The sequence below is a fragment of the Mus musculus genome, chromosome 15 (genome assembly GCF_000001635.26).
Source record: "Mus musculus strain C57BL/6J chromosome 15, GRCm38.p6 C57BL/6J".
Classification (NCBI taxonomy): domain Eukaryota; kingdom Metazoa; phylum Chordata; class Mammalia; order Rodentia; family Muridae; genus Mus; species Mus musculus.
In genome coordinates, this window is record NC_000081.6 from 84,028,052 (window position 1) to 84,050,547 (window position 22,496).

The window sequence follows — 22,496 nt, forward strand, 5'->3', positions numbered from 1 at the left end:
GGATGTGACGTTGGAGGTCGATGGATCTGGGAGGAGCTGGGGAGAGCTAGGGGTGGGTATTATCAAAATACATTATGTACATATTAAATTCCCAAATAATTAATAAAATAGTATATTTAACAAGACAGAGAGAAAACTGTCTTTCTGGCCTATGGGACCAGAAATATGCAGAAGCAAAAATGACTACAGCACCTGAGGAGGGGGTGGCCGGGAAGACATTGGCTTTCTAGCTATAAGATCAGTCCAAGTGTCAAGCTGACCTCAGGGGACCACGTGTGCACAAACGTCAAAGCGATCCAGCTGAACATCAAAGATCTAAACTAAGGCATGAGCTCTGCCCTGTGCAGGCAAGACAGAGGGATGCACAGAAGCCATGTGCTCCACGGCACATGTGGTTGCCGAGCACTGGAGATGTGGTCAATGAAAGTGATGGACTGCTTCTTGCTTTACTTAGTGCTAATTAACCTAAATATCAAAAACTCCATTGGTTCTGTTATTGGAAAATGTCCAAGTGTGTTTGCAAACCGGGGGTGTTAATCTAATGTTTCAAGCATAAGTTCCATGATGTCAGAGTCAGTCAGGTCTGTGACACTGTGGTTAGCTGTGGGTGCACACCATGTTTAAAGACTTTGGATGTTAAAAGAAGGTACAATAGGAAACAATTTCATACATACATGATTGAATAAAGCCACTATTAAAATTAATTCCTGGACCAGCAACATAGCTTGGGAGGTAGTGGGGCTTGCTGCCAAGGCTGGCAACCTGAGTTCAATTCCTAGGATTCACACGGTAGAAGGAGAGAACTGACTCCCACAGTTGTCCACTGGCCTCTATCATGTCATGCACACACACACACACAACCAAATAAAGAAGACATGAAGTTCATTTTAGCCCATTATTATTATTGTTGTTGTTGTTTTTATTGTTATTATTATGGGTTTTTTTTCGAGATAGGGTTTCTCTGTATAGCCCTGGCTGTCCTGGAACTCACTTTGTAGACCAGGCTGGCCTCGAACTCAGAAATCCGCCTGCCTCTGCCTCCCAAGTGCTGGGATTAAAGGCATGCGCCACCACCACCTGGCTATTTTAGCCCATTATTAACCCTTTAAGGTGGCTGCTAGAGAGTCTACCTGTATGGCTCACACAATCTTTCACTGCAGAAGTCTGGTCTGTGTCATTACCTAAACATACTCAAATATGAGCAACCATGAAATATAACCCTTCTCAGCAGATAAATAAGACCATCCGTGGGGGCAACTCAGAGAGGAGCAACGTGTTAGGTGAACCAGGCAAGGGCTTGAGAGCAGCTCTTTCCACTGTGCTTAATGAAGTAAAAAAACAGAAGAGGGAAATCGAACAAGCAGAGAGAGGAGCCATGTGACATGCTGGATGTTAAAACACAATGTCTAGTGCTGGAGAGATGGCTCAGCAGTTAAGAACACTGTCTGCTCTTCCAGAGGTCCTGAGTTCAATTCCCAGCAACCACATGGTGGCTCACAACCATCTGTAATAGGATCTGATATTCTCTTTTGCTGTGTCTGAAGACAGCTATAGTGTACTCATATACGTAAAATAAATAAATCTTTAAAACAAACAAACAAACAAACAAAAACACAGTGTCTAAAGTGGCAGCTTCAGAAGATGATGGATCAACAGCAACCCCAGGAGGGTAAGGGAAACCTAGTAGATTGGGGAATTGGTAGACGCCTGATATCCACTCTGAAAAATACAGAGAACAGAATGTTTTCAAAACAGAGATCTGTGGTGGCCCACAGGGACAATACCAAATGCCTGAAAGAAGATAGAACTAAATATTACTTTGACTAAAAATGGTTGAGCACTTCCTGAAAGGCAGAACTGAACAAAGGAAGAACCATGAAATCTGCACAAGAAGAAACAAAAGTCACAACACTCAATAGCCCAGGCTGGCTGCCAGCTGGCTATGTAGCCCAGGCTAGGCTGGAATGTGAGATCTTCTTGCCTTAGTTTCCCTAGTGTTGGGGTTACAGTGCGTTCCACCACACCCCACTAAATTGCACATTTTTTTATAAAGTCAGCAGGAGAAAGGTGACGACCTCCTGGGGCTGAAACAAGAACCAGGTGACATGTACCATCTACTGTGTGTTCATAACACTTCATCCCTTGTGTTAACCACATGCAAATCGGCCTGGGGGCGGTGTAGACATCACATTCTAAAATGAAATAGGCTTTTAAAAGCACCAGCATAGCATGAAGCCAGACTATGGTTAAGAAGGAAGAAAGGCCCTTTCCAACTTGGGCCGGGCAGAATGGCTCCTGCAAAGAAGGGTGGCGAGAAGAAGAAGGGGCCATTCTGCCATCAATGAGGTGGTGACCCGAGAATACACCATCAACATTCACAAGCGCATCCATGGCGTGGGCTTCAAGAAGCGTGCTCCTTGGGCACTCAAAGAAAATTCAGAAGTTTGCCTTGAAGGAAATGGGAACACCAGATGTGCGCGTTGACACCAGGCTCAATAAAGCCATCTGGGCCAAGGGAATAAGGAACATTCCATAGTGCAGAAAACGTAACGAGGATGAGGATTCCCCAAACAAGCTTTACACGCTGATAACTTACGCGCCTGTTACCACATTCAAAAATCTACAGATGGTCAATGTGGGTGAGAACTAACCTGCTCAATGTCAAATAAACTTGCAGAACTGCCTTCAGAAAAAAGAAGAAGAAGAAGAAGAAGAAGAAGAAGAAGAAGAAGAAGAAGAAGAAGAAGAAGAAGGAAGAAGAAGAAGGAAGAAGAAGAAGGAGGAGGAGGAGGAGGAGGAGGAGGAGGAGGAGGAGGAGGAGGAAGAAGAAGAAGAAGAAGAAGAAGAAGAAGAAGAAGAAGAAGAAGAAGAAGAAGGAAGAAGAAGAAGGAAGAAGAAGAAGAAGGAAGAAGAAGAAGAAGGAAGAAGAAGAAGAAGAAGAAGAAGAAGAAGAAGAAGAAGAAGAAGAAGAAGGAAGAAGAAGAAGAAGAAGAAGAAGAAGAAGAAGAAGAAGAAGAAGAAGAAGAAAAGAAGAAGAAGAAGAAAAGAAGAAGAAGAAGAAGAAAAGAAGAAGAAGAAGAAGAAGAAGAAGAAGAAAAGAAGAAGAAGAAGAAGAAGAAGAAGAAGAAGAAGAAGAAGAAGAAGAAGAAGAAGAAGAAGAAGAAGAAGAAGAAGAGAAGAAGAAGGGAAGGAAGGAAGGAAGGAAGGAAGGAAGGAAGGAAGGAAGGAGGCATGATTACATGTGTGTGTACACGTGTGCACAAGTTCAATCCTTGAGCTAGAAAGAGTGTTCCCAATATCCCGGCTGAAATCTCCACTCTTGTTGTAGTCCTCATAGACTTACTAATGTTGAACACCCACCGACTTTATCTTCCTTTCCTTAAGGGCCCTGAGGGCTTGAACCAGAAATTGTTTACTCTTTCCACTGCCCTGGTTGGGGCAGACTGGTGATTGACCCAAGGCCCCTCACCACGTGCATGCCTCCCCAGGCCCTGGCATCCTCCCAGCTGCACACCACCCATGGCTCCTACAGTCTGAAAGAGAACAGACTGTCCCCTCAGTCTGTGCATAACGACCTTCTTTTCTCTATCATTTCACTAACATCAACTCCAAACTCAACAGCGGAGAAGTTAAATGTCCCTCCCAGACAGTCTTCTTGGCGTCCCAATCTCAGTAACAGACAGCCTGCTCCCTGTAAGGACGGTTGTCCCGGGCCTTATTAAACTCCATGTCTCCTGAGCCACGAGCCCCCAGAGGGAGGAGTCTGGCCTCCATCCCCAGCCCATGCCCAGCACTGCTGCAGCACCTAGTAGATGCTCCTTAACCTCGTATTTATTTATTGTGTGTGGGCATTCATGTGCATATTGTGTGTATGTGTGTGTATATATATATACATATATATATATATACATGTGCACATGCACGCTGAGGCCCCCTCTATCACTGGCTGGCTAGAGAGCCTCTAGATCTGCCTGTCCCTCCCCCTCCCCTCATTCCCAGTCCTGGCTACAGATGTATAGCCCCATGCCAGTTTATATGTGACTCTGGGGACTCTTGTTTGCACAGCAGCCACTGGACCCTCTAAAGCACTTGCCCAGCCCTGGAGGTCACCATATCCCCACCTAGCAGCTGAACTCAGCATGCCTGACCACCAGACTACATGGAAAGCATCATAAAGTTTGATACAAAAACAAGGGCTGAAATATTAGGTTCTAAAATAAAAATTGAGGGGTTCGGGAGTTACCAAAGTATACAGCTCCTGCAGAGAACCCCAATTTTGTTTCTAGCACCCGGATCGGGTGGCTTACAACCACCTGTAACTGTAGCTCCAGGGAATCTGATTCTCTCTTCTGGCTTCTGCAGGCACTGCCCCCCCATATGCACATACACCCCCACACGTGCACTCAAACACATAGTCTGAAAAATATTTAAGCTGGTCCTGGAAGTGCATGCCATTAATCTCAGCACTTGAGAGACAGAGGCAGGAGGAGCTCTGTGAGTTCAAGGGCAGCCTGGTCTACGTGGTGAGTTCCAGAACAGCCAGGGCTACAAAGTGACACCCTGTCTCAAATAAAAAAAAATGTAAAAAGTAAGCAAACAAAGCAATCTGTATACATATAAACTGACCAGATACTTTTCTATAAGAGTTTTTGAAAGGAAAGAATGACAATCGTACCGTCGTGTGCTATGAGCACACAGATACTGATCATGCCATCCAAACTGGCCAGGACTCAGTGAATTGTGGCCGATGAACAACGCTCCAGCTGCTCATACAGGACAAGGCAGTGAGGAGAAGACAGAGCAGGCCACACGATCCTCTGCCACCCCCCCCCCCCGGCTTTTCCAGAACAGTCCATACCGAGGGTCACTCATACTACCTGGGCCAGCAGGTCCTGGAATTGATCTTTGGTGAGCGGAATGAGGAAAGCCGTGATGACTCTCTTCAGATCTCCCTTCGTCACCATCTGGTTGTGGTTCCGGTCGAGTATCTGGAAGACTTTCTTTATGTCATCCCTTCTGCTGGAAATCTTCTGAGCTAGAATCCGTTCAATGTCTAAGTAGGACAGAACTGGGTTGGCGATCGCGGTGGCTGTGGATGAGACAGAGACACCCGGTGAACGCACTTAAACCAAGATGCAGCAGGGCTTCCTAGTCACGTGTCTACTCACTTAATGCCTCGGACAAGGACAATCGGTTCCCACCGCAGGAATATGGTCAGCCCGGGGTCACATCCATAAGGGAAGGAGGTGACGGTGGCCTTCCTTTACAAGGACACGGGATATGGGAAGAAAGCTTGAGTGATGGAAGAGATGTGTCTCATAAGTCCATCATTCTTCTTACAAGTTTCTGTGTGTGCTTGTATGTGTATGTATGTAGGTGCTAGAGTGTTCACGCGTGTTATGTGGACGTCAGAGGACAGCTCGGAGGATGGGGTTTTTTTCTCTTTCTATCTGTATAGCCCGGGGAACCAAACTCGGGTCACCAAGCTTGACAGCAAAATAAATGTCTTTACCTGCTGAACCACCTCAACAGTCTTCACTGAGACTCTGTGTGTGTGTGCGCGCGCGTGCGTGTGCGTGTGTGCACATGGATGGGTGCATGTTCACGTGGAGACCAGAAGCCAACAATGGATGTCTTCCATAATCTCTTCTCTACTTTATTTTTTTGAAACAAGGCCTTCATCAAACCTAGACCTAATGAGCCAGCAAATCCCAGGAATCCTCCTGCCTCCACCCCCTTAGCACCATTCTTGGTAGGTGCAGGGGGCCCTAACTCAAATCCTCAGGTTTGCCAGGCAAGCACCTTATCCACTGAGCCATCTCCTTGGTCCTCAAATCAATCTTTCCAGCATCCTATCTTCCTTACATGAACGTGACAGGGTTTTTGTTTGTTTGTTGTTTTTTTGTTGTTTTGGTTTTTTTTTTTTTTGCAGGGAATTTTTTAACTGGCTGGGGGCCTTTTCCTTCCCCAAGGCTGGAGATGTGAACAGCCTGGCTCTGGAGAGGCAGCATGAAAATGCTCACATCAGCAGCTTCAACATCCTGGGGATGAAGAGTCCCAACTGATGCTTCAGGCCTCAGAAGTCCAGGTGTCATCCATGAGAGGTAATAGGTTATAGACCATCCTGACTTCAATCACAGACAGGGATTGTGGAGAGAAATGTAGTAAATTCAGAGCCCCAGGGCACCCATCAGGTCCAGTGTGCAGGCCCTGAGTGCTCTGTCTGATACTTTGTAGCTGACTAAGAGGCTGAGCACGGCAGCCTGGCACACCCCTCATGATTAGCAGATTCTGGTCTTTGGCAAAGGCTTCATTAAGGTCTTGTCTTTTATACTCACAGGGTAGTCAGGGAGCCCTGAATCTAGCTACTTCCTTAGAATGTGCGCTTTTTATAAGCCCTGAGGAGTGTGAAGGCTTTCGCCCCAGGTGGCCTAGGCCAGAGCCCCTTCAGAGGGCCCAGGAAGATAGTCCAGCAATGAGAAAAGTACAAAGACAAGCTTAGATAACCTCAGGCCATTGAAGACCTAGACATAAGCTGGCTGCTCTGAGATGACATGGTCGCTTTCTAGAAGAAAGTGGCGGTGCTGTTTGGAGAGGCTGTGGGACCTTTCAGAAGCAGAGCCTACTTGTTACATGCTATAAGCAGATCACTTAGAGGGGGGACTTTGGAGGTTATATCCAGTCCCTTGTGTGGTCCTTCTCCCTCTCCCTCCCACCCCCACCCTCTCCAGCCCCACCCCCCCTTCCTGGTCTGCTACTTTGTAAACAACTTCTACCAAACACTCTGGTGAACTGAGCTGTTCCGCCAGGATGGACTGAAATCTCTACAACAGTGAGCCTGAGACCTTTCTCCTTTAAGTTGCTTCTGTCAGGTACTGGGCTTACAGTGACACCACACAGCTGCAACTGGATGCCCCTGAGAAGGAGCAGCAGGGAACAAACAAGAGGAGTCCAATCAAGGCAGCACAGCTGAGAACCAGGGATGGTCCAGACCTGGGGCCTCATGGGGTTATGGGATGTCACCATGACATTTCCATCAATAGAACAACAGAACCCAATGTCCTTCCTCCACTTCCCTCTGTTACCACGTGGAGGAGGGAGGGCAAGGAGAAGGGAGGGCAGGGGAGGAGGGAGGGCAGGGGAGGAGGGAGGGCAGGGAGGAGGAAGGGCAGGGGAGGAGGAAGGGCAGGGGAGGAGGAAGGACAGGGTGGAGGAAGGGTAGGGGTGGAGGAAGGGCAGGGGTGGAGGCCGATGGTGTAGAGACAGTCAGGCAATCCCCGCTGCTCAGAAGCATGCTTTTGGAGTTCTATCTAATGTGAAGGTCATAGAACAGAAAGTAAGAGTAAATTAGCAAAAATTCGCTAATTTAAAATTTAAAAATTTTTTTTAAATTTAAAATTTTGAAAATGGTGGCGCACGCCTTTAATCCCAGCACTTGGGAGGCAGAGGCAAGAGGATTTCTGAGTTCGAGGCCAGCCTGGTCTACAAAGTGAGTTCCAGGACAGCCAGGGCTGTACAGAGAAACCCTGTCTCGAAAAAAACAAAAAAACAAAAAAACAAAACAAAGCAAAACAAAAAAGCAGAGGCCACGGAATGCTTGATTTGATGAGTCTTGAGAAGTAGAAAAAACAGTGAAGCCTGACAAGTGGTCATGGCCTCCATTCAGCGGACAGCAAACCATTCAGTAGATGAAAGTTTCCAAGATGGCCATAGTGAGCCCTTCCCTTTATGGGCAAAAGAACGTATTTGTCTCTCCATCACGGGTTACAGTCTATCTCCATCCCAGGTTACAGTCCATCTTCATCCCAGGTTACAGTCTATCTCTATCCCAGGTGTAGTGGCTATTCCTGGTTGTCAACTTGACTATATTTGGAATGAACTACAATCCAGAATTGGAAGGCTCACCAGTGACCCTTATCTGGAGGCTTGGAGATCCTTATCTGGATCTTGGTATGGAGATCTTGAGCCATAGTGGCTATGGATTCCAGAAGATTGAATCTCCGAGTTTAAGGAACACACTTTTAATCTGGGCTACACCTTTCATCTGGGATTAAAGGTGTGGTGGAACACACCTTTAATCTGAGCTACACCTTCTGCTGGAGACAATATAAGGACATTGGAAGAAGGGAGTCTAGCTCTTGCTCCTTTGCCTGCTTGCTGTGTGAGACTGAGTAACTGCTAGATCCTTGGACTTCTATTCACAGCTGCGACTGAACAATTGTTGGGAATTGGGCTGCCGACTGTAAGTCATCAATAAATTCCTTTACTATCTAGAGACTGTCCATAAGTTCTGTGACTCTAGAGAACCCTGACTAATACACCAGGGTACATTCTATCTCTATCCCAGGGTACAGTCTATCTCCATCTCAGGGTACAGTCTATCTCTGTCCCGGGTTACAGTCTATCTCCCGGAGAAGTCAAGGCACCCAGAACTTGAAGCCATGGGCATATCCCAGCCTCAAGGGCAGGCAGCAATGGACTGATGCCCTTATGCTGTGCTCAGTTTGCTCTCCCCTTTCCATGAAACGGTGCTGCCCACCTTTAGGGTGATCTTCCCACCTCAGGTAGCCTGATAAAGAAAACCCCTCACAAGCCTGCCCAGAGGATGATCCAATCCAGACAACTCCTCAGGAAGCCCCTCTCCCAAGTGACTCCAGATTGCTTCCGGTTAACAAAATAACCATCCCGGTCACACCGTCCCTCCTTCTAGTAAGAATGGGCGGAGTTTTCTCCCCATCTCCAAATCCTGGTTATATATGGCATTGGCCACACCTGTCCCTGAGACTAGCAGCACCATGCAAGAAATATGCAGCCATTGTCCTTTCAAGGCACTGAGTGTGGGGCTTCGTCCCCTGCCATTGATACCTGGGGCAGAGGAGGCCAAGGCTAAAGAGAGAACTCCTGAGTTCAGAGTGGAGCGTCTAAGTGTGCACGCCCTCTTGTCGGCTGAATCTACAATCTGGAAATCAGAGAGGCTGGGGTAGGGCAAGCCATGTGGGAGCCAGAAGCCTGCAGCATAGGAAGCATGGAGTTGGGGGCGGGGCAAGGAAAGAAGGGATATCTAGGAAACCCCTATTTTGCTGGAAGTGGGATTCTCCATTCCAGAGCTACTAGCAGGGCACCTCTCACTATCGGCCCAGTTCCTGGTGCCAAGAACACCACATTGGGCAAACAGGTCCAGCCTACCATCTGGAGGGGACAGGACAGACAAGGGCAAGCAGCCAGTATGTCACCGGGTAGTGACAGATGGTGGTGAACGCAGCAAGAGTGGCAAGAGATCAGCAGAGTGTGGGACGGTGCCACCAAGGGCTGGTCTAGCCAGACAGGTGGTCTAGGATCCCTCCTCAGGGAGTTTGGGAGCCAAGACCAAAATGTTAGAAATGAACCACCAGTTAGCAAGCAGAGGTGACTACATTCCAAACATAGACCAGAGTGGCCTTGTAAGAGCTTTGTATGGGAGCAACCTGAGTCTGTCTGAAAGAACGAGGAGGCCAGAAGCAGGCAGGACCAGAGAACACCAGAGAAGCAACAACAATATCCCATTCCAACCGCTACAGAGGCTGTCCAGAGAGAATGAGAAACCAGGGAAGGAGGTTGGAGAAGATGTCATGCATCGGGACCACAAGGAAATGGGCGTGGCTTGACCCTGGTACCATCCTGAATGTAGACATCAGACTGGCAAACTTAGACATGGTATGCTGGCTCTCGCACTGACCAGGTCTTGCAGACAGTGTGGCTCAGGGATGGGCAGAGACTGGCGAAGCAGATCAGGACCCTGCCACCTCGCTCGATGTGAGAGCCTAGACCGACTGTGCTACTGGCTGAATACTATGGCAAAGGGCTTTGTGGAGCTTGTGTAAGGTGTCTGGAAGCAAGGTGCAAACAGAAAGCCAGACAGACAGACAGCAGACATGTGACCTGGAACTTAGTGGGGAAATCAGTAGAGAACACGTTACACAGTCAGCATGTCAGGCAGGACATGGAGCCAGGGAGGGACAGGGGGCAGAGGACCAAACACAGAGCCTGAAGGCAGGACCTCTCATCAGAACCCTAAGGATGCTCCGCAAGGCAGGGGCTCGTCACTATCCCATCTCTCTCCCAACCGCTGAGATTCTCAGCAGCAGCTAGTTCTCACAGAGGAGCTGTGTGGTGCAACTCGGCTGGAGTGCACAGCTCTTCCTGGGGCTGACGAGTGTCACAGGGGACCCCCTTGGCAGTGGACGTCTCCACCGTGAGATCTCTTCCCAGACTTTTTGTATACTTTTTAACTGCTTTCCTAGAAACCCCAGCTCGGCAGTCAGAGCGGTGATTTAGAGGCAGCAGACAGTATCCGCCAGAAACTGTGGAAGTACTTAAAAACAGCTTCTGGTTTTACAAGTCCAATGCAGCCCCTCAGACACAGGCCCAATGCAGCCCCTCAGACACAGGCCCAGTGCAGCCCCTCAGACACAGGCCCAGTGCAGCCCCTCAGACACAGGTCCAATGCAGCCCCTCAGACACAGGCCCAATGCAGTCCTCAGACACAGGCCCAATGCAGCCCTCAGACACAGGCCAATGCAGCCCCTCAGACACAGACCCAATGCAGCCCCTCTGACTCAGGCCCAATGCAACCCCTCAGACACAGGCCCAATGCAGCCCCTCAGACACAGGCCCAATGCAGCCCCTCAGACACAGGCCCAATGCAGTCCTCAGACACAGGCCCAATGCAGCCCTCAGACACAGGCCCAATGCAGCCCCTCAGACAAAGACCCAATGCAGCCCTCAGACACAGGCCCAATGCAGTCCTCAGACACAGGCCCAATGCAGCCCTCAGACACAGGCCAATGCAGCCCCTCAGACACAGACCCAATGCAGCCCTCAGACACAGGCCCAATGCAGCCCCTCAGACACAGACCCAATGCAGCCCCTCAGACACAGGCCCAGTGCAGCCCCTCAGACACAGGCCCAATGCAGCCCCTCAGACACAGGCCCAGTGCAGCCCCTCAGACACAGGTCCAATGCAGCCCCTCAGACACAGGCCCAATGCAGCCCCTCAGACACAGGCCCAATGCAGCCCCTCAGACACAGGCCCAATGCAGGCCCTCAGACACAGGCCCAGTGCAGCCCCTCAGACACAGACCCAATGCAGCCCCTCAGACACAGACCCAATGCAGCCCCTCAGACACAGGCCCAGTGCAGCCCCTCAGACACAGGCCCAGTGCAGCCCCTCAGACACAGGCCCAGTGCAGCCCCTCAGACACAGGTCCAATGCAGCCCCTCAGACACAGGCCCAATGCAGTCCTCAGACACAGGCCCAATGCAGCCCTCAGACACAGGCCAATGCAGCCCCTCAGACACAGACCCAATGCAGCCCCTCTGACTCAGGCCCAATGCAACCCCTCAGACACAGGCCCAATGCAGCCCCTCAGACACAGGCCCAGTGCAGCCCCTCAGACACAGGCCCAATGCAGTCCTCAGACACAGGCCCAATGCAGCCCTCAGACACAGGCCCAATGCAGCCCCTCAGACAAAGACCCAATGCAGCCCTCAGACACAGGCCCAATGCAGTCCTCAGACACAGGCCAATGCAGCCCCTCAGACACAGACCCAATGCAGCCCTCAGACACAGGCCCAATGCAGCCCCTCAGACACAGACCCAATGCAGCCCCTCAGACACAGGCCCAATGCAGCCCCTCAGACAAAGACCCAATGCAGCCCTCAGACACAGGCCCAATGCAGTCCTCAGACACAGGCCAATGCAGCCCCTCAGACACAGACCCAATGCAGCCCTCAGACACAGGTCCAATGCAGCCCCTCAGACACAGACCCAATGCAGCCCCTCAGACACAGGCCCAATGCAGCCCTCAGACACAGGCCAATGCAGCCCCTCAGACACAGGCCCAGTGCAGCCCCTCAGACACAGGTCCAATGCAGCCCCTCAGACACAGGCCCAATGCAGCCCCTCAGACACAGGCCCAATGCAGCCCCTCAGACACAGGCCCAATGCAGGCCCTCAGACACAGGCCCAGTGCAGCCCCTCAGACACAGGTCCAATGCAGCCCCTCAGACACAGGCCCAATGCAGTCCTCAGACACAGGCCCAATGCAGCCCTCAGACACAGGCCCAATGCAGCCCCTCAGACACAGACCCAATGCAGCCCCTCAGACAAAGACCCAATGCAGCCCTCAGACACAGGCCCAATGCAGTCCTCAGACACAGGCCCAATGCAGCCCTCAGACACAGGCCAATGCAGCCCCTCAGACAAAGACCCAATGCAGCCCTCAGACACAGGCCCAATGCAGCCCCTCAGACACAGGCCCAATGCAGGCCCTCAGACACAGGCCCAATGCAGCCCCTCAGACACAGACCCAATGCAGCCCTCAGACACAGGCCAATGCAGCCCCTCAGACTCAGGCCCAATGCAGCCCCTCAGACACAGGCCCAATGCAGCCCCTCAGACACAGACCCAATGCAGCCCCTCTGACTCAGGCCCAATGCAACCCCTCAGACACAGGCCCAATGCAGCCCCTCAGACACAGGCCCAATGCAGCCCCTCAGACACAGGCCCAATGCAGTCCTCAGACACAGGCCCAATGCAGCCCTCAGACACAGGCCCAATGCAGCCCCTCAGACAAAGACCCAATGCAGCCCTCAGACACAGGCCCAATGCAGTCCTCAGACACAGGCCCAATGCAGCCCTCAGACACAGGCCAATGCAGCCCCTCAGACACAGACCCAATGCAGCCCTCAGACACAGGCCCAATGCAGCCCCTCAGACACAGACCCAATGCAGCACCTCTGACTCAGGCCCAATGCAACCCCTCAGACACAGGCCCAATGCAGCCCCTCACAATAGAGCATGTGTGAGCGTGTGTGTGCACAAGTGTACATGGGTGTGTATGTGCGTGTGTGGGAGTGTGGGAAGGGTGGACATATACTAGGGTACTAACAGTATCTTACCCTTGGCCTGGAGCTCACCCACTGAACAAGGCTGGATGGCTGGTATTGAGGTCTAGGGATCTGCCTGTCTGAGACTGCAGGCAAATGCAATCTGCCTGTCTGAGACTGCAGGCAAATGCCCACCGTGTCTGATTTTTCACGGGTTCTGGGAATCAAACTCACTCATGCTTGTTTGGAAGGTACTTTGCTGGCTGCGCAGCCTCCCCTCCCCTATAGCCATAACTATAAAAAAGAATTTACATTTATTTATACACTTTATAAATAAATACATTTTGTTATATATAATATAAGATATATTAATATAACCATATATATCATATATTAAAAATAAATATGTGTTTGCTTGTGTACATGTATGTGCACCACATTAGTGCTTGGTGCTCCAAAGATCAGAAGAAGGCATCGTATCCCCAGTAGTTACCATGGTTATGAACTGCCAGACGGATGCTGGGAACCAAACCCAGGGCCTCAGCAAGAGTAACCAGTGCTCTTAACAATTGATCCATTTCTCCAGCCCAAGAAATAACTTTTCAGAAAGACAAAACACATCAATAAAATCTTTAAAAATATACCTGGCAAATATGAGAAACAAAGGACTAAGAAGTAGCAGAGTTGAGGCCAAGGCGGGTCATGGGTTGCAGCTCTGTGGAAAGAACAAGAGTGCCCACTCGGGACAAAGATCAACAACCTGCTGTACGGAAACGGGAGACGGATGGAACAGGCAACTCATGGAGCCAGGAGGCACCGCAGCAGAGCTGAGAAAGAGGACTTCACCCACCACTGAACGAATGTCACTGAGGGCCTTAGGAGATGGCGCAGAGGATAAAGCTTGCCGTGCAAACATGACTCAAATTTGGCTTCCAAAAACTTCATGTAAAGCTGAAGGCAGGGGCAGACACCTATAACCCCAGCATGCCCATGACACTCAGACAGGACTTAAAGACATAATCCCCAGATGCTCGCAGCCCAGCGAGCCTGGCCTATGAAGCAGTGAACAGGAAGGGGCCGAGCATAACTAAGGCGGGAAGTGAGGCCTGCCACCCGAGGTTGTCACACCTGTAGTACATGGCATTTGAGTATATGCACATACACACTTTAAAAAATATAATTAAAACTTAAATGTACAGCTGGTGAGATGGCTCAGTGGGTAAGAGCACTGACTGCTCTTCCGGAGGTCCTGAGTTCAAATCCCAGCAACCACATGGTGGCTCACAACCACCCATAATGAGATCTGATACCCTCTTCTGGTTCATCTGAAGACAGCTACCGTGTACTTATGTATAATAATAAATAAATCTTTGGGCCGGAACGAGCAGGGACTGAGCAAGCAGAGTTGACCAGAGCGAGGGGGGCTGACTGGAGCGAGCGGGTCCATCCGGAGTGAGCAGAGGTCCTAAAATTCAATTCCCAACAACCACATAAAGGCTCACAACCATCTGTACAGCTCCAGTGTACTCACATACATAAAATAGATAAATAAATCTTTAAAAAAACTTAAATATAATTACTTCTGCTAATGGACAAGATCTTACAAGGTAATATTCTGTTGTGAAACTTATAAACAAATGCCTATTATATTCTTTGGAGGAGGCACACGTACCAGTTTCTGGGGGACTCTTTCAGTAGCATTTGAGGACTCTGAGAGAGGGGTGCCTGGACTCAGTAGCCCCTCCTCACAGGTCTATTTGCTCTATAGGTTTGTCAAGTGCACTAAGGCCTCCATCTGGACTCTTTCATAGACACAGAGCTATAAGCTCTGATCGGCCTACACTTTACTGTGCAACTGTTTTCATTGGAAGCCGCTCTTCCTCCTTAACAGCAGACCCCACGTTAGGGTAAACGGTGGCCATCAGAAATCAAGCCTATCTCTCCAAGCTCACTGGTAGACACACAGGTGTGTTGGCGTAAAGTCTCACAAACTAGCAAGCATGTGTCCAGGGTGATGAGTGCCTGTGTGTGCTCACGGGGCTCGCCCATTTCTCCTTCACAATGCCCCCCACTCCATCCTGCATCCTTTGGGTTTCAAGCCTGAGCCCTCACTGCAGTGAGCATGCTTCAGTCTCTGTGTTCTGTCTGCTTCACTTTCCTGCTCTCTGGCGGCATTCCTGCAGAGCCGGCCTCTCGGGCCCAACTCTGTGCTCAACACCTGTCAATGGGTGTTCATCCCAAATGCTACAAATAAGTAACAAATGTATTGAGGAGGACAGAGTAAAGATCTAAAGATATGTAACTTGGGGAAACAGTAACTGATTTTTTTTTTTTGCCTTTAAAATGGAATGAAGAATCTGAATGGCTTAGAGACTTACATCCCCACAAAAACTACTCTGCAAATATTTACAGCCGTTTTCTCATAATTCCCAAATTTGGAAGCAGTCACGTGGGGGGGGGCAGGTAACAAACTTCTGCAAGGCATATGATAGACAGTGAGGTAACTCAGCTAGTAAATTGCAAAAACAAGGAACAGAGAGTCTTAGCTAATGGACATCCAGTGTGAAGTGAGTCTAGGGCTGGGGGGCGTGGCTCCGTGGCTACAGAGCTTGCCTAACAGGCAGGAGGCCCCAGGTTCCATCCCAGGCACTACAGAAATTGGGCATGAAGCACACGCCTATGATCCTGGAGCTCGGGAAGTGGTTACAGGAGGATCAGAACGTTTAGGGTCATCCGTGACTACATCGTAGGTTGGAGGCTAGCCCAGGCTCCTCAAAAAAGGAGAAGGAAGAGGATGAGAAGAAAAATCTAGATGTAGACCTTCAACCCTCCATAAAAACACATAGTCTAGACATAAATCTCAACTATGACATCAGAAGGTTATGTAACGGAAAACCTAGATGGCTGAGGTAAAGGTTACCTGGGAACATCTGATACTTTCTATTCAACTCTTCTGCAAATCTAAGCTACTGGTGGACAGGCCTGCTCAAATGTGTGCATCTGTCACTTACTGAGTAATACAACCATTAAAGCTGACAGAATCCAGAATCACACACCCCAAGCTCAAATCCTTACCACCCACTTAAAAAGTACACACGACTCTGAGGAAAGTGGCTTGAGGGCCCATTTCTGCACTCCCCATAAAGATCTCAGAAGGGTATGGGAGTCAACCCATGCGTGTTCTCAACTGCACTCACAGCGGGCAGACAGTGAGTGGTATCTGTAGACAGTGTTGTAATCACTTCTGAGTACTCACTTGATGAAGAGGGTCTGCATAAATCTTGGAAGATAGTTCTCTGCATTTTGCATGGCGAGGAGTGGGGACGGGAACATGGCAGCTTCCGGGTGTTAGAGTACAAGCTATGCCATTCTGGTATAATCGACATTTTGTTCATTAAATCCCTGTGAGAGGAAAGAGGGCAGATTACACCATCTGAACCGTGTAAACATGGCCGACCCGCTGTTTGCCCCTTTCTGACCATTCTTAAGGGGAACACTGAGTCGTGTTGAGACTGTTTTCAGCATGTCCAAAGAACAGGAGGGCAGAATAAAGATTAATTAAGCATCGGTTTTCTTCCTGTACATAATCACTGGCCTAACCTTGTTATTTCTTCCTGCTGCCTCCCAGCTACAACTCTCCTCCTCAAGTCTCAAGTATTTCCTCCCAGTACCCTTGGCAGGGCTGGTTTGCTGGCCATTCCTTCAACCTGCTTTTCTTCGACAGATAGTTTTGCTGGGTATAGTAGTCTGGCTTGGCATCTGCCGGCTTTTACTATACAGTGTATCAGTCCAAGCCAGTCAACATCCATCACAGACAGGGGAGGACTCATGAGGCCCCTCCCCTAGCTACCGGAGCTACTGGAGCTAAAGGAGCTACTGATGGCTGCTGACGGCTGGGGTAGGGACAGTCAGTTGTCTTGAGAAGTGTGCTTGGTAGGTTGTCTGTGCTCCTGTAGGTGGCCCTATTCCCATGCACATACACTAAAAGTGGACACGGTGGGGAAAAAAAAAAAAAAACAGAAGATATGAAGGTGGGCAGGAGCAGTAGGGAAGTTCTGGGAAGACTTGGAGGGGTGAGTATGATCCAAACACTTTGCCAATGTGTATGAAGTTCTCAAAGAATAAGGTTTTTTGTTTTCTTTATTAAAGAGGCTTTAGCACTGCTGACTAATCTCAGGGGAAGGCAGTAAGAGGTTAAGAAGTTCCAATTCTTGTTGGATGTGTTGGTGCCTGCCTGTGACCCAGTACTCATGAGGCTGAGGCAGGCAGCAGAGGGTGAATACTCAAGAGTCTCGAGTGGTCAGGAAGAGCAGCACTGTAAACCAAGGCAGCAGCAATGATAGTGACAAGGGCTCTGAACGTTCCACACAGTACCCATGGGAGTCTCCAAAGATGGCTGGTGCCACCAAAAGGAACCACACAGCAATCTGATAGCACTGATTCACAAAAAGAGCCAGATGTCAGGGCTGGCAAGAGGGCTCAGAGAGTGAAGTCACTTGCTGAAAAGCCAGAAACATGAGTTCGATTCCCAGACCCCATGTGGTAGGAGGAGAGAACTGATTCAGTAAATTTGTCTTTTGACCTCTACACACATACAGGGAGAGAGAATGGGAATCAAGTCCACGCACCCTAGAAGCACAACCTGATACAGCAGAAACAGACATTTTGGCAGCCATGGCTGGGGACTCCCACACCCACCAGTAACAATGGCAGAACTACCTAGAAGCTAACCAAGGCCTGGAGAGATGGCTCAGAGGTTAAGAGCACTGGCTCCTCCCCCAAAGGACCTGGGTTCACTTCCTAAGACCCATATGCAGCTTACAACCCTCTGTTGTTCTGATTCCATGGGTTTCAACGCCCTCTTCTGGTCCGTAGAGGCATTGCACATACACGGTGCACAGACACACGTGGAGGCAAACACTCCTACACACAAAGAAAGGACCAGGCTTGAGAGTCACTAAATCCCCCAAAGAACTTAGAGACACGTATAGAACACCTCCTAGTCAGGACACAAATTCTCCTCAAACGCAAAGGGGAGCATCCTCCTGATAGACTACATCAGAAGATAAAACAACCTCACAGGAATGATATCACAAGTCAGTAAGAGACGACAGCTGCATCACTCACAACTCTGTGGTAAGAATGTGCTTGTCAACAGCCAGAAGGTCAGAGGAGCCCAGCAGAATGTGCCCGGTGGGAGATGACGGGACAGCTCACAAGCGTTTGTGAAGTAACTCTTGACATGAGTGATATATATACCTGTATTTAATTATTTTACACCATTTACTTACACAGTGTGTGTGTGTGTGTGTGTGTGTGTGTGTGTGTGTGTGTGCATGATACAGCTCACATGTGGGGGTCAGAGGTCAGAGGAAATTTTACAGAGTCTTTTTCTCTCCTTCCACTGCTTGGGCTCCGGGGCTCACATCCTGGTGGGTCAGGCTTAGGAGTAAGCGCCCTTACAGTCAAGCAATTTCGCTGGTCATGGATACCTGTGGTTATTGTTTTAATCTCGAATGAATAAAGTAAGCTCCTTCCTTAAGAAAGGGGAAGAACACCAAAGTGAGCAGACGGAGGGAAACAAAGAAGGCTAGGGCCAAAAAACAGCAGAGAAAAGCCACTATTTGACAGTATCAGCAAAGTTGATCAATACCAGGAGGACTCGGGAAAAAACTAGGAAACATCTGAAGTATTAAAATTGGAAATGGAGAGACATTACTACCCTCCTTCCAGAAGTAAGGATTATAAGGGAACACAGCACAAATGGGCAACCAAGAGAAATCTGGGGCATTCTGAGGAGGACGATGGGACCGGAACGAAGGAGGAAGTGGGCACTCAGGAAGCATGATGACAAAGAAAGAAATGGACTCAATATTCAAACCTGCCACAAAAAGTCCAGTGTCAGATGGACTAGCCAGGGAATTCTACCAGACGCTCAAGGAATAATTAGAAGCCAGTCTACCACAAACTCTCTAAGAAGTAAGAGGGACAGCTCACATGGCGCCCAGTGACTGAGTGCTTGCCTGGGATAAGAGAAATGGGCTGAGGAGGAAAGTCACCCGTCCACACATCTCTAAAACCAGAACCAGCCTGACAGAAAGCAGATGATGTCACCAGAAATCATGGCCAAAGACCAATGTTCTATGTGGCACAGGGACACTAGCAAACTAAACCTAACAGCTTTGTTAAGACAACAACAGCCCAGCCCGGTGGGATTCCTCCTGCGAGTGTACAGGTGGTTGGCACAGAGAGGCTGACCAAGGCTGGGGCTTGCTCAGCAGCAGAGCACTCTCACTTCTTGGGAACTGATACACAAGCTGCTAGGATAGTCACATACACACTTGTGCATGGTCATGTGATTTGGGTCACTTGTGAATGTACCTGGGAACAAGCCTGCTTGGTTATGTAGCAACTTGGGTTTTGGGATTTGGGGGCTTTTTGGAGGGGGTTGTTTGTTTGTTTGTTTGTTTGTTTTTGGTTTTTTTTTTTGAGGCAGAGTCCAGATTTACATCATAATTCTCAGAGAGGCCAGGCATGGTGGCGCGCGCCTTTAATCCCAGCACTCAAGAGGCAGAGGCAGGTGGATTTCTGAGTTCCAAGCTAGCCTGGTCTACAGAGTGAGTTCCAAGACAGCAAGGGCTACACAGAGAAACCCTGTCTCAAAAAAAAAAAAAATCTCAGAAAGTTCCTTATTTGGTCAGCCTGCTTAAAGTTAAATGCACGTGTTCAAAAACAGATGACCATTGATCTAAAGAAATGGCTCAGTGGTTTAAAAGAGCACTGGCTACTCTTTTGGTTTGGGTCTCAGCACTCACACTGCCTGGACCATAACTGACTGTAACACCAGCTCCAGGGAGTCTGGAACCCTCTTCCAGTCAGTGTGGGTAAACGCACACACATATACACATATACACTCACACACACTCACATATACAAACACATAACACACACTCACATACACACACTGACATATATAAACACATAACACACTCATATATACACATACACACACTCACATATACACATACATAAACATACATACAAATTCACACACACACACACACACACACACATATATCCCAAAGACAGAGCCCCCACTAAGTAATAACTCTGCACTAACCCCCTACTCTTTTTATTTTTTTCGAGACAGGGTTTCTCTGTGTACCCTTTGCAGTCATGGAACTCACTCTGTAGACCAGGCTGGCCTCAAACTCAGAAATCCACCTGCCTCTGCCTCCCAAGTGCTGGGATTAAAGGCATGCGCCACCACTGACTGACCTAACCCCCTACTCTTAAGGGTCCCATCCCAGTAGGGACTAAGTTTCTATCTGTGATCTTCATACTCCATTAGCATCAACACCACAGCACATGGCCTGGCCCATCAGAACCTCAGAGCCCCAGCAAAGCTTGTCTTCTAGAGCTGGCTTATTCCAGTTGAACTGAAAGCAGGGGACCATAACTACTGTGGATAAGCTTCCAGAATCCTAAACGTGCTCTGAAACGTGGAGCTTATATGTTTACAGGGTAAACATACAGTTATTAACCTCCTTCTAACAAGTCAGGTACCCACAAACAAAGCAGGTAAACTCCTGGGCCTCTCAGACACGACCCTGTAGCAATGAAAACGGAAGGTAGAGATGACAGCAAGGCTGTGAGGATGTGGCTTGATTGGCAGAGCACTTGCCCAGAATGCACCAAGCCTGGTGTTCATCCCCAGCACCATCAGGAACCAGGTGTGGGGCTGTCCTAGTTTTCTCTCTATTACCGCACTATAACACTAACCAAAGGCAACCTGGGGAGGATGGGGGTTATTTGAGCTTACAACTTGTAGTGCATCAGCCAGAGACGCCAAAGTAGGAAACTAGAAGCAGGAACTGAAGCAGAGGCCATAGAGGGGAGCTGCTCACTGGCTTGCTCAGCCTGTTTTCTTTTTTTTTTAATTTATTTATTATTATAATTAAGTACACTGTAGCTGTCTTCAGACACACCAGAAGTGGGTGTCAGATCTCATTATGGGTGGTTGTGAGCCACCATGTGGTTGCTGGGAATTGAACTCAGGACCTTCGGAAGAGCAGTCAGTGTTCTTACCTGCTGAGCCATTTTGCCAACCCTCAGCCTGCTTTCTTATACATCCTAGGACCACCAACCCTGGAGCAGCACTGCTCATAGTGGGCGTGTCCTACATCAGTTAGTAATCTGCCTCGCAGACAGGCCCACGGGCCAATCTGATGGAGAACATTCCTCAATTGTATGCGATTCCCTCCTCCAAGTCATGTCTAGATGTATGCCAAGTTGTCAAGACCACGACATGGTGCACACCTCCAACCCCCTCACTGGAGAGGAAGGCAGGAGGATAAGAAGGCCAAGGTCTCTCTTGGCTGTACAAGTTTGCATTCTAATTGAAGACCAAGGCTGTCCTGTGAATTTACAAGATTACTAAGTTCCTGGAAGACTGAGGGATAGGGGTGTTGTGAACGGAACTCGGGATCTCTCCTCAGGCACGACAGAACATCCGCAATAGCACAGCCCTTGCAGTGCACGCTGTTGCACGACCCGGGGTTTTTATTTTCCCCATAAATCCCCTTCTTAATAACAACGCTGCTTGCCCAGGTTTTGGCCTCATGCCTTACTGTGCCACCTGAGGAGTGAAATAATCAGCCTGAGGTGTGCTTTATTACTTCAGTACAGAGCCATTCCATTCAGGAAACACTTAGCTGAAGGCAAGGGGGCGGGGGACAGGCAAACAAACAAAAGCACCATCCCAGGAAAAGCAATTCCTCCGGATGCAGCTGAGAGCCTGGCAAGGAATCACCCTTTCTCCCAGGGGAGGATGGCTGGATGACCTGTGTGACCTCTTGCAACTCTCCTTCCTACCAAAGGCAGGCTGGCATGACTCCGTTACTACACAGATGGTCCAAAGGGCTGACCGGAATGGTTCTGAAAACAGGCCCTATTTGATATTCAACCTAAGCATGCATGATGTAAACATATTCCAAACAGGTATGCGCTCAGCACAAGCCACAGGCAGGCCACAGCGGCGGTCTAGAGAGGGAGAGAAATGAACGCCTCTCACCTTCCTGCGTCTTCCCATCTAAGTCAGGCGGTAGACGCACATTGACAGGAGGTCATAAAACAGTAACAGGGCTGGGAAGGTGGCACAGTTGGAGAAGTGATTACTCCACTAAGCATGGGGACCTAAGTTCAAGCCCCAGAACCTGTGTAAATAAGATGATCATTTAGCCACCCCAATGCAGGGAAGGCTGAGACAAGGAGGCTGTCTGGAGCCCTCTGGTCAGCCAGTCTAGGAGACTTGGCAGGCTCAGTAAGGATTCTACCTTAAAAAATAAGGAGGGAAGAAAATGTCTTTGCCTGCTATACACATGTTCATACATATGGACTCATCCATAAACATATATACATACAGGTTTAGGAACAAGGGGCCCCTCCGCCTCTAACAAGAGCAGTGTAGAATACAGGGACAAGGTGTTGCATGGAGACTGAGTTGATCAAATAGAAGACAGTGGAACAGAGAGCCTGGAAGCAGGTGGGGCACGGGCAGCGGGTGCAGCTGAATAGAGAAGCGACCCTTTAACATTCTATCACACAAGAGGGCAATTTCCTTTGGCACT

General features: G+C 49.1%; 1 protein-coding gene and 1 pseudogene across 7 annotated transcripts in view; one reads left to right on the plus strand and one right to left on the minus strand.

The window, feature by feature from the left end:
* The window catches only part of Efcab6 (EF-hand calcium binding domain 6), a 208,314-nt gene that overhangs the window by 161,340 nt on the left and 24,478 nt on the right, over nucleotides 1-22,496 (minus strand). For 6 of the 7 annotated variants that reach the window (XM_006521531.2, XM_017316792.2, NM_029946.4 and 3 more), the window contains 2 exons: nucleotides 16,124-16,269; nucleotides 4,878-5,089 (listed from right to left, as the gene is read on the minus strand). In XM_006521531.2, coding sequence (XP_006521594.2) covers nucleotides 4,878-5,089; nucleotides 16,124-16,269 — 358 coding nt within the window. Of the gene's footprint in view, nucleotides 1-4,877; nucleotides 5,090-16,123; nucleotides 16,270-22,496 lie in introns of those variants that run through there. The other variant, XM_017316793.2, reaches the window with a different exon arrangement.
* Nucleotides 2,265-2,689, plus strand: Rpl31-ps22 (ribosomal protein L31, pseudogene 22; annotated as a pseudogene).